At 39.3% G+C, this 13,103-nt stretch overlaps 1 protein-coding gene across 1 annotated transcript in view; it reads left to right on the top strand.

Annotated features, from left to right (window-relative positions):
* KHDRBS2 (KH RNA binding domain containing, signal transduction associated 2) overlaps nucleotides 1-13,103 on the top strand; it is a gene marked incomplete at both ends in the record, with an annotated part of 323,724 nt that overhangs the window by 210,261 nt on the left and 100,360 nt on the right. The window contains one exon of the mRNA XM_080343013.1: nucleotides 12,223-12,350. Coding sequence (XP_080199139.1) covers nucleotides 12,223-12,350 — 128 coding nt within the window. The remainder of the gene's footprint in view (nucleotides 1-12,222; nucleotides 12,351-13,103) is intronic.

The raw sequence follows: 13,103 nt of genomic DNA, 5'->3' as shown, positions 1-13,103 counted from the left end.
TCTCCTAACTGTGAATTATGTTTGCAGAAATAGAAAATTCAGAAATTACAAGAAGCAGAGACCCGATAGGACACAGAAGAGTTTTTCTAATAAGTCATGCTTGAGTCCTTAACCAGTCCCCGAGCTCCCCTCAGATGCTTGGTTTAAAAAACAAAAGGAAAAAAGGCAACATTCTGAAATACTGTGATGGCTGTATAAAACTGAGTCGATGAAGTTCAATGATGAAAAAATCTGTGTTTTTAACTGCAATATCAGGTCTGATAATTCTCAGAATGCCTCAATGAGGCTCTGGGATGACAGCAGGAAAGACTGGACTTCAAAATTTCAGGTTAAGACAGAAATTTTCAACCCAGGTTATTTATAGGAGGTTTTAGGAATCTGGGAGCTCGAGCAGTGGTGTAAATAACAGCACAGGTTAGCCAGACCTGCCCGGGAGAGAGCTGGAACGGAGAATTTAATCTCATAAACCTCAGGGCTGGAAGGCTTAAATTCAATAAAATAATCTACCTTTGCTGCTAAGTAGGATTAGTTGCAGCCACCAGAAGCTGGGAGTACTCAGCACCTTGAGGTGTGATGAAGTCTTATGTGTTTGCCCTGGCTTGCTATGCTGAATTTAAATGTATAATGAGACCTTCATATCCCGTACCTATCCAGATTTGGCATTAAAATGAATAGCAGAAATTAACAATTTAATTAAATATATTTTAGTTGTAATTAAATACATTTCAGTTAAAATAACTGATCATCTGAATTATGAAAAAAAAGAAATAGTCTCAATTAATTCTATTTATAACACTCTTTCCTTCAACAAAACAACAGTGATGAAGTTAATGTTATTTCTTTAGTGTCCATTCTTAGTTTCTGTGATAAGCTGAATTATTATATTGAAAGACGAGGTATTTAGTTGACACATTTAATTAAATTTAGGGCATTTTACTTGAATTGAATGGAAAAACAGAAGGAATGTCTAGCATGGATTTCCACACTTCTAAAATCAATAACGCAGAACTGGGTTAATCATAGCTACATAATAGCTTGGAACTAATTTGCTTTACAATCACGAGTATTCAGTTTCAAATACTTACACTGTAAGTCTATATAGTTTTTTAGTTGGGAAACATGTAAGGTGATGGCTATTTATTCCATTGGTGTTAAGATAGCTCACCAGAGGTTTTTTAGCAACACAGAAGACATGTGAGAAACCAACACTCAGTGTGTCATTCAACTAATAATTTTGTGTTCACAGCTGAGGCTTATTAGCACTAGCTATTATTTTTAGATAAAAATAAACTTACATTTTTAGTAATGTGACTAAAACCCCTGTATCTCCACAACTTGCTACATGCCCCAGCTTTTTGTGACACAAAATCAGTGGGATCTTTTTGTCAAGAATATCAGGGAAATTTCAAACCCCCAATAGTGATTCTAGAGCAAAATCAGGAGTGAGATTTGAGACCATCCAGGGTTGTCCTAACAGCCAGCAAGGCTCTGGCTGCCTGTTTTGAGTGTGTTTGTGGGGTTTGTTTGGGTAACGGTCCTGAGCGCAGGTGCAGTTGGTGACTCCTACATGTGGGCTCTGAATAGACATATCACGTTTGTGCTGAATGGGAAATCTGCTTGGCAAATTCAATTTATGTGCTGCTTATGTTGTGTTTCTATTAAAACAACAACAACAAAGGGTTTATAAGAAAATACACCCCTAGCTTTGTGAGTCAAAAAAAAAGGTTGAAGAAGTCATTCTAATGAATCTAGTATTATCTAGGGATATAATAGCTAAGCCTGACTTTTTTTTATTCCACTTGCATTTCTCCATTATAACAGAGGTTCTCCTCTTGAGAATAGTTTACTCCTATGTCCAATGCATATCATCCACATTACCTGATGCAGGAATAGACCATATTGGGAGCAACACTTAAGTGTATGTAGCAGCTGGGATGAAATACAGAATTTCATATACTAAATGGAACATCTTGCTATAAATGCATCTATTTCAAAACTGTTTATCCACGTCTGGGTACTGTTTATAAATAGGTTTTTACCTGTAATTTTCTGGAACCATTTCACATGCCAGCCTACATCTCTCCCTCCAGTACACTGGCACTCCTTGGGTTAATACTTGTGCCTGATCTGGATCTTCAGTTGCTTCTGTTTATATATTGTCAGTGAGAGGGTCCTTCAGCTGTGGAGCTTATTTCACTTTTCCTCTCAAGCCGAGATTGTTCGATCTAAAGCCAGTCTTCTTGTGCAGCCACCTGGGAAGGGATGGCTGAGATGCACGAGCCATGAAGCAATGTAAGCTAAAAGATTTTGAGAGGCAGAACTTTTTACTACCTGATTATTAAAAAAAAAAGGCAAGCAGTGGTAATTGGGTTAAAGTACTTGAAATCTTCTTTAATGCATGCTGCAGAGCAGAAAAGGAGACATCATAAATACAGATGCCATATCTCCTGGTGAATAATCTTATTTACAAGGGTTTATGCAATAACAAAATGTATTCAAAATAAATAATAACAAATAGAGACTTGATAATATTTTTATCATGTTATATATTAAACTATTGAGCTTGAAACTCTGACAATGTTTTCACCTATATCTGGCTGAATTAATTATAGCGCTTGCTCAGTTTTATACACTTAATTCCTAATCTTTCATACACCCTGTACTTTAAAAATATTGGAGAGATGCTTGGAAATGCGTATATCTGTACTGGGTACATATTTTAAGATTTTCTTTGTAAAGTTTTTTCTATCTCCTGTTTACTGTTTGTCATTTCCTTAGTCATCTTTCCTTTTGTCTCAATCCTTATTCTAAAAAGACAAAACTTACAACATCTTACACCTGATGCATACCTACCTAATGGAATTATTAAAGCAGTGTACTTGAAAAACTACTTTTTGCCAATCTATTGGGCTTGCTTTAAATTCTGTTTTTCAAATGGCATGATTCCCACTTTTCTTATTTTATACGTTTCTTCCTTTTCCTTTTGATAATTTTTTGTTTATTTATTTCAACATTTGCACTCTTTCTCACTTTAATTTGGCGTAAACTTCAGAAAGTTGAGTCTAAATTATTTTAATAGTTTTAGTTTCTGTAACAGTTCAGACAGTGACCCTGAGATTCAATAGCAGCATCTTTTCACAGTCCCTTCCTCATTCTTATTGAATTTGGTGTGGAGCGGCGGACTCCTCGCATTCCTGCTTGTTCTCTTGTGATTGTCCTCTGTATCATTACTCCGGTTATCCATAAATATCTCAATACGGAAACTAATTTAGGTTATAGCAGCTCAAACCAAGCAGATTTAAAATATCTTTGATTCCAGCAGTGAAAATTGCTCTTGTATTTTTATGGTGCCATTACAGAACATCTTCCCAGCATGTTTTGTTTGATTTTTTTCCTTAGTATGTAAAAAAGTCTTGGCTCTGGGGAGGACGTGCTGTGCTGTTTAGCTTGGGTTAGTCAGATTTCTGTGTTGGAGGGCACGAGAAGTGCAGGTTCTGTGTTTTCTGCCTCGACCTCTGGCTGTGGAGAATGCCGAGGCACGGCTGCTGCTCCAGAGCCAAGCCCGGTGGGGACCTGAGGTTTCTGGAAGGAGTTTCCATGCCTGCTGCTGCGACTGACAAAGAAAGGAAAGTCTTCATCCTTTTTTCTCTCTGTCAGTCCAGCTTTGCCCCAGGCTGTGCCACCAGTTTCTTCTCTGCCCAGCAGCTGTGCCAGGCAGTGATGCTGCTGGCGCTGCTATCTCCTGACTTAGAATCAAACCACAGCTATTAATAGATTTTGGTATATGTTAGTAGCATTATGAAGAACATATGTGCTCTGCGTTTATAATAGACTTAATGCTTACCAAGACAGTCCTTACTGCAAGGACAGCCCATGTTACCTTAACCGTATATTGCAATAAGACAAAAAAAAATACTAATGTTGCTTTAAAAACTAATTCCTGTGTCACGTATCAAGTTCAGTCCCAATGTACAATGTGTGATTCAGTTTGTACAGAATATCACCTAATGGTATTTTTAAAAGTTCTAAGATGATTCAGGTGCCATAAAAGAAAGGGCCGTAGTCAAATATTTTCTTGCCCAGACTTCTCATCCTTCATTGCTCTTTCCAGTCTCTTCTGGTCAAGCAACATGTTTTGTTTACTGTGCCATGTGGGACCCAGCTGTAGCCAGGCTGGATGAGACAGGAGCACTAAACAAGAGTAAATGTGTCTGAATTTTGCTGGCTGCTGTTGCCATTCCTGTTATCCTTGACAAGGGGGCTGCAAACCTGCAGGAGTGGTTTAGCGGGGGGCAATACAGGTCCCACCCGGCATGGCTGGAAAAAAAAAAAAGATACATAGGCACTATGTATAGCTTGTTACTTTTGTTGGCTTTAATGTAGACTATAGTAGACAGTTAGTCCAACCTTAAGAGTAATTAGGGATCTCATTAGCAGTGGAGCTCCAACAAACAGTTGGAGAAGACACATGGCAGTCTCCTGCCTCCTTTGAATCAACTGAGTTTTCCCAGAGAAAGACCAGCCATATCACATTTCTTCCTTCCTAGAAGCCAATTTAAGCACTCACTGCAAATCCACAGTGTATCTTTAGGAGTAGGTGGCTACACCAGCCGCCCAGCTGCCTGCTATATGCCCTCTGTTCATATTACCAATTCAAGTGGCAGCTGTAAATAAGCACAAGCTCTGGCAGCCAGGATTCACTCAGAATTAAATTCAGGGATAGGGAGCTGTCAGCTAACCTACTTCTGTGGCATCGTAGCTGTCATTTGAATGAATTACAGACCATGGTATCCATTTCTCTGGGGGCCTGTGAGCAAGAGGGGTGGAACAAATTGGGGCAAATGGCTCAAATTTAATAAAGGTTTCTGCAAGTTTTTCAAACAGACCACACCCATCTTCAGTGTGGTTATTTTGTGTGGCTAACAGCATTTCCATGTAAACTGGAATAATCTCCTCATGAAAGCTCTCTTTAGCATTACAAAAAATAAATTTACTATACAATTAGATGAGACTTATTTTGCCCTGTCCTAGCAACAACTAGAATATCTGTGTTGAAGTTTCATAGCAGTTACGTATGCACAGTTTACGCTCTGGGACTGGCAGCTTCTCTTCAGATGCTGAGAAGCAGGACATCCCTCCTCCCTTCCACACTGCTTGTAGAGTGTGGTGCCCCATGCTGATGATGCCAGGCAGATTTAATTGTGCATGCTCAAAGAGAAAAATGACATCCACGCTTGGGTTAGTGCTCTCTGTGGCAAGCTGACAAATCCCCCAGCTGTCAACTAACCTCAAAGGCAAGTGTACGTGGTTCAAGCTTATGTCTGCTTGAATTCTGCCCATGGGCATTTATAAGCTGAAACTCATATTGGCTGCAACACATTCGGACTGCTACTGAGAGAAATGTATGGCCTATTTTATGTGTTTCAATCTCTAAGGGTGAGCCACACAGTTAAGGTTTATTTCTCAGACAGACTATAAACAGGTAAAGACAGCAATTTTTTGCATATGTGGCAAGTGAAAGGGCGTAATGTTTATGGCTGTGGATCTGGCTAAGCTGCTGATTGCTTAGATAAAAACGTTTCTTTCTTGGACTCAGATGGATTATATTTATTTTTTTATGTATTTATTGGTGTTACCGGCTGCCAGAGAACTGCATGCATACAAATAGCCTTATGTAAGTGCCAGTATATATGGGCAAATGCAAAGAGGCATGTGTTGCTAATGCAATATGGGAGTCACGGAGGAGGACTTCTGGCAGAAGCATTGTCACTTGTGGTGCACTACAGGCTGTCCATCTAAAGCTATCATTACCTGGCACCTATGCTCTAGTGAAATAATCAAACCAGTCTGCAAATGGGCAAAAAGCCATCTTAACAGATGGCTGTGACTGTAGGTATCCAGGAAACTATGCATATACATTAAACATGGGTTCAGAGAGCACGGGTCTCATCTAGGAACATCAAAACAGCTGTCAGTTTTGAGCTTCTCCATATACTGTTGAGAACATATGCCATACCCATCAGACACCCACGCCAGGTGGGCTAGAGCCAGCACCCACTGTTCTGATGAGCTTTGTAGGAATTACTTGGTTAGGCACAGTCTCAGCTACAAATTAATCTTGCATTTTGCAATGCACTTTGAATTTGTATCAGAGAGACAAAGAACGAAGTTTGAGGATGCAGGTGCATCCACCTAGTTTGCATGCCCAGCTGAGGCACTGTCTCACCCAAGTTTTAGGTGATGGAGAGGGTTATCCAACCTACCCGGCACAATTGTCTATGTTTCCCAAGTAGAGAGTGATAGAAAGAGGCTTTGGATATGTGCAGGGGAAAGAGTGATGTGTTTATATTTTTGATGCACTGGAGTCTTAGAGCAGGATCTTAGACTATAAAAAAATATCAGGAAACACCAAATATCTCTGTAAGTTTGGGATTTAGTTTCCCAGACTCTTCTGGTACTGAGCAGCCAGTGCTATTCTTTTTTGTAACAGTCTGATATTAAATCAATCATCTAGAAAGTGGGGATTTCTGGGTTCTTGATCTCTTCAGAATAATTAACTGCAGATCCTGACCCTGTGAGTCCAGCGCGTGGTTCTCACCGTGCTTTGAAGCTGACTCATGGCACAGTGAACACAGCGAACACAAAGACTCCAGGAAGGTCCTCACCACCAGTTATTTTCACAAGCTTAGTCCTTCCCCATTTACACAAGGGAGCATGAGGATGATGTCGCTTTTAGTGCCCCAAACCAAAAAAGGACCATATTCACATCACCTGGCACCAGCTAAAATTCATTGGGACTTATGCGTGCTGTTGGCTGGCTGTGGGTTTCCTGAAGCATGGTCTCAATACAAATTCTAGGCTAACTGAAATTTAAGCTGCCTGAAAATAGCCGCAAGGTACTAACATCAAGATTTAAGAGAGATACTCTAGCTTCAGTGAATCAGTGCAAATACACGGAGCTCTTTTACTGATGCTGGGAGCTGGACAGGTTGCAGAAGTGTCGCTGGATTCGGATCCATCTTCTTTACTTTCTGCTAGCTGAGCATGGGAAGAGAGGATCACAGGCTGAGACATAGGTATGTCTGTGAATGTGGTGCTCTCTGTTGGTGGCACAGAGATTCAGAGAATATTTTGTGCCTGAGAGGGAGTGTCCCATAGTTCAGGAGTGTAGACCGAGAACTCCATGACTGTAGGACCTCTGCATAGGCCAGCTGTACATTTGAGTTTTTGATGCCTCGGGGCCTTTGGGTGGCACGTTAAGAGTTATAGAGAACATAACCACAAGAAAAGCATTTATTTTTGTGACTACATTTCCGCCCAGGTGGAAGGTGTTAGTATGTGATTGTTTCTCTGTAGAATTAAGATACTTGTAAATCTGTCCTGGTAGTAGGAGGATAGGCTGCTCTTTGCAGGATGATGGCTAGCTTAACTGTGTAAGGAATGTGTGTATGCTATAAAATTAATCTGTGTAAGGAATCAAATGAGCCCTATTCATACTTCAAAATTGTCGATGTGAAGAATTGTGATTATCATTTTAGGTTTGACTTGCATAACTCTGCATTTTTTAGGTAGCTTGTGTTTAACCTAAATTACTCTTCCCTTAACTATGAAGTTAGAATGAAATGCAGCTGTCACAGATAAGAGTAATGATATTTATTAATAGTGCAAATCATTCATACACACGGAAGGAACTTAAACATGCAAAGCACATCAGGACAGGAGATCACAGTCCTTAAGGGGCTGATTTATCCTTGGCTTCTATGAGCCTTTGTTATGCTAATGATAGATATATATTCCTGAAATCCGTCCCCTCTGTCTATGCCTTACTCTTTGATTTCTTTATTAGCTCTCCTCCCTTGTCAGTACATGTTCTTTTAAATTCAGATCAAGTTTTGCAGCTTGCGTCATACTTCAATATTTTTTACCAAAATGGTTTCCTGAGTTCTCCAGCAGCTTACATGCTTCGTCCTCTTGCCTGCTTCTCTCTGCCACCGCTGCCAGGAGGTCCCTGGCTGAGCTGCCACCAGTCAGACTCTGACACCAACAGCTTCCCTTTCTTCCTGGAGCAGTCAAGGCAACTAACCTAGTTAATAATTCCCAGCCCTCATTAATAAACTGCTTTTTGGTAATTTGGGGTAAACGAGTTTATGTACTCTAGAACGCTGAAAATTTTATCAAATTATGTAATTTGGTTTTTAGGCACTTACACAAACAATAGAATTTATGGTGACCTCGGGTGCTACTGATTTTGCTGAGGTTGTAAATCCTGGGTGTTTCTAAAGTCAAGATACATGTTTAGGTGAATAGTCATGGGTGTTTAGCTCACCCACAGCAGTTGTTTGCAAACATTGACCACCATGATACAAGTAGATGGCATCCTTAGTATCATCAGTAAATGGAAAAGCTGTTTACAGGTAATAATGTCTTTAAGGATATAAACAAGACCAAAGCATTGATGTTCATGTAGATTATCAGTTGTAAGAATAGGTATAAGACTATTAGAGAGCTGGAAGAAAAACTAAGAAGTACAGAACATTTCTGGTGAGTTTATTTTAATATGAGGAATGGGTTTTTTTCTGAAACACAATATACTACTGCACTGTGTAGCTACTTCATTATGCTTTCTTCACTACAGGTATGTCTTGCAATATCTTGTATGTGCTCTTGGGACTAGATATATATGAAGCATCAGCAGCATAATTTTGCTCATGTGCTGGGCTCTGAACTCAGCTACAATTAAATATTCAGCAGGATACTCTGTCTCTAGCTAGAGTCATGTAGCAGTTCTGAAAGATTAATTCTGTGTTATGTTTCTGTTTAATGAAAGAGGTGAAGCAATAATTTCGGATTTCAGATTTAGAAGCTTATTATTTTTATTATGCTTTTTAAAGGGCATGTAAGATTAATGATCTATATGGAGATTTGGGGGTTTTTTTAATTGAAACCTTTCTTTTTCAGGGTACCCTTCCCAGCACTTTAATTACAGTCATCCATGTACTTTGCTATCTTTTCCTTGCCATTTCAAAATACATTGTACATGTTTCTTAGCTGGGCATGCAGTAAATAACCTGTAGAAAAACTAAGAGCATTGCATAACAAAGTGGTACAGATTTACATATTGCAGTATTTTATAATTTTAATTTGGATTTTATGTTTGGCCAATACTAAGATTTTAAGTTATATGTGTATCTGAGCAAGCAATAGCAGCTTAGAGGAAATTTCTGGTAGAAATTAATTTATACAGCAGTGTTACAAAGGAGAGGGATTAAAGCAGCAACACAGAAAGTTCTAATTTCTATCCCTTGCAGGTCCTTTCTCTCCCCTGCCTCTGTCTTTTTCCTAGAAAATTTACTTGCATTATTAATGGAGTTCAGTCCTAGAACCAGTGTGGAATGTGAAGGGTAAACTCAATCAGCAGGTTTGAAGTCCTAATCCTTGTAAAGCCAGTGTGAATAACAGGTGATACTAATCAAGGCACAGTAGATGGTACCTGTTCAGCTATTGCTGTAAACGTGACCATATTGATTCTATTTGTGTTTTTCCCTCTGTGTTTTACAGAGGAAGATGTCTTTGGCTTATTCACATTAATGTTAGAATGATAGGGAAAAAGTGAAAAAGATTTGGTGATTGGTTTGAACTGAAAGCCATTACCTGGTTTATTAGCAAATCAGGGATTTGGTTTTTAATTATGATTCTGCTGCAAATATCATGTATTATATTGTATAAATTTGGCTGTTTTCTGAATTTCATTAGTATATGTTATTTCAGCAGCACTCCCTAGAAATTTAGAAGAGAAATTACAACCAGGTCTGCACTGTCTTAGTACACATAAGATCAGCATTGTATGTTCAAACAGATTTCCTGGACCTTATATTTGGTTTTGTGGAAAGAAAGAAGATTAACTCTTTTGTGAAGTCTCTTTGGGATGTATTCCTGAGATTAAACACACACATCCACACACACACATCCACACACCCCAAACAAACCAACCAACCAACAAAAAACACATTGGTGGCAAAGCTGTCTGAAAAATTCCTCTCATTCCTCTCCCATTTCTCCACCCCTTCATCATTCCTACCTGCTTCAGTCCACCACCTTCTCAACTGTCTAACACAAGAGTTGGGTTTTGTCTTCTAGAATAAGTTGATTCATTTCATAAATCAGATTTACCAAAGGGCCCTCCTTTCCAACAATAGCATCTATTCAACAGGGAAATCTATAAAGAGTATCCTGGGCACAGAGGAAGATGGATGACAACTTCACAGAATCACAGAATTATCTGTTTCAAGAGTCCTCTAGAGGTCATCTACTTCAGTCGCCCACTCCAAGCACTTCTACTGCCACCAAAAAACAATAAACCAGGGAAGGCAAGGTTTTGTCTGGTTGAGTCTCAAAACTATATGTGTAGACTGTTCCAGGTTTGCACTGTCCTTCTGGTGAAGGACTTCTTCCTCATGGGCATCCTGAATCTCCTAAATCACCTCTTGCAGTTATTGCCCCTCACTGCCAAGGACTTTGACTCCATCACTGTGCAGCTCCTCTTTAAGTGTGTGTTTAGTCTCTTCAACAGACTACAGAAGCCCACCTCCTTCAGTCTCTCCTCTAGGCCCCTGACCATTCTCGTAATCAATCCTCTGTTGGACCTGCTACAGTTTCTCCATGTCCCTCTTGAATTGGTGGGCCAAACTTGGACAAAATACTCTTGAGACCCAGCCAGTATAAGGGAATAGTGGCTTCTGTCAAGCTGATGGCAGCACTCTTCCTAATGTAGCCCAGTACAAAAAGTACCTGATTCCAAAGGAGAGCACCTTGTTGGGTGATATTCCACCACTTGTCCACCAGATCACCTTCAGCAATGCTTTGACTCACTCTGTTAATTCCCAGCCTCTAGGCACGTGTGGCCTTTCTTATTCCAGCCCATAGGCAGAAGACTGCGTGGCTTCTTGTTGACCCACAGGAGGTTTACCTTGGTCCTCCAATCTTCTCAAAGTCCCTATAAATTGCAGCTCTGTTGTTCAATGTGTCAGCCATCTACTGCTAGCATCATCGGTAAATTTCTTATGCCCACTTTGCTGACAAAATAAGTTTATTATATCTATATGACTTCAGGAAGTTGAGAAAGAGAATGAATGAGCAATGCCCCGGTGCCATCTCACTGATCACTTGGTCTTAAACTTGGCTAAAAAGAGGTGTCACTTGTAATGCGTCCTGGACAGTCCCCCACCCGAAAAGCTGCATGACAGTCAATGGCAGTCGCCTATGGGAGGATGGAAAGACTGAAGGGCTGATATTCAATAATCCTTTCTATTTTGAAACACTAATTAGCTTCCACACAGTTCTGCTGCTGCAGACCCAGCTACTGCAGTGGCCTCTTATTACCCTGAGCAGCAAGCAAAGAGCTGAATACAAAAAGAAGGAAGCTAAAGAAAAAAGGAACTTCTGTCTGAGACAAAAGCTGCAAAATAAGTAAAAATTGCCCAATATTGTGTCTTGTGTATCAGCAAGAAAAGGAAATTCATCCGATGTTCTGTTTACTGAGCCAGCAGAAGCTTGCAGTGCTAGAGTCTTTACCCTGCAGTCTTACAGTGACCCTGTTTTATATAATTTAACAAGTTTATCTAGTAAACATAGCTTCGTTACTTATAACTCCTAAAGAGAAACCTCTTTTCAGAAGTTTAGTGGATATGCAGGATAACTGAAGGCTACATTCAATGATGCTAATTGGTATTGGACCAAATGAATCTAGTGTAAATTTTGCATGCTAAGGTGCAACACAAGGTGGAATTTGTGTTTTGAGTGCATAAAGGTAGCCAGGGATGTCTGCCAAAAAAAAAAAAAAATATATATACATATATATATATATATAAAAAATGCAATTTTTCATCTAATTTCAAGCTGTTTGAGATTGCTGCCTTTTGTATATGAAAGTCCATTTGCATCTTGTATACAGATAAGTTCTTGGTGTTTGCTTTATGTTGTGCCTTCTGTGCCTTGTGTGTTTATTTTCTGTGTACATGTTCTTTAAGGCCACCTTAACTACCCATATAAATTTCTGTCCACATATTTTAGGTAGTTGTCCACTCCCACTGGATGTTTTTTCAGCATACAGGTGGTAGTGTGAAGTAATTCACCCAAATACCATCCATGTAGCTCCTGGTTTGGGTGGTTTGGCAGTTCAACCAAAATACAAAGCTTCAGCAAGTTTCACCTTTTGCATTTCAGGATTATAATGATGAAATTCGTCAGGAGCAGCTGAGAGAACTGTCGTATTTGAATGGTTCTGAGGATTCAGCACGTGGACGGGGCATTCGAGGAAGAGGGATCCGTGTGCCACCTGCAGCTCCTTCAAGGTGTGGTAGCCAAAGCTATTATGTTAATAATTTTAGAAAGTGTAAAGAGTGGGGAAACAAGCATAGTTCATTAAAAAAAAAAATCATATATACATCATGGTCAGTAAATCAAAATGTTTTTCTTCTGATAATTTGTTTGGTCTGTGTTGTGCCAGGTTCTAGGAGCTACAGTTCACAGATAGCAGTGGGTAGTATACAAGTATCAAACTATAAATCAGAGCTATGAAGCCAGTGCAAGAATATTTCTAGTAAAGAATATTGTTATGCCAATACAGAATTGGTATGGTCAGTAGCATAAAATCAGTGGTCAATAAAATAGCATAGTCAGAGGAGGCTACATAGTCTGCATGCAACTTTATTTGCATGCATATTGTATCTGTAATATATTTTGCATTATATGTTATTTGTTGTATGTGTTATCAGTTTGATATGAATTTTATTGGCATCATCTGAAAACATTGGTGTATGAATGTCTCCTGAATTCTTCCAAGTATTTTTTCATATAAGGGCAACAGATAGCTCTGCTGGTTCTTAACGCCAGTGTATAATCTTAATACAGTCTTTCAGACTCATTTTTCACTGTGAACCCTTAAGAAACTTGTTACCTCAGGCATCTAAGTTACCCAGATACTTCTAGGCATCCATAGATATCATTTCAGGATGAGTCTTAAAAAATCCGCTTTTATTTTCTAGCAAATGGAATTTGGACGTACCTTATTTTATGCTGGCAAAGGAGTTGTTCTTTGGTAATTG

Source organism: Nesoenas mayeri, assembly GCF_963082525.1.
Source record: "Nesoenas mayeri genome assembly, chromosome: 3".
In the NCBI taxonomy this organism is placed as follows: domain Eukaryota; kingdom Metazoa; phylum Chordata; class Aves; order Columbiformes; family Columbidae; genus Nesoenas; species Nesoenas mayeri.
This window is presented reverse-complemented; position numbering and strand designations above follow the sequence as displayed.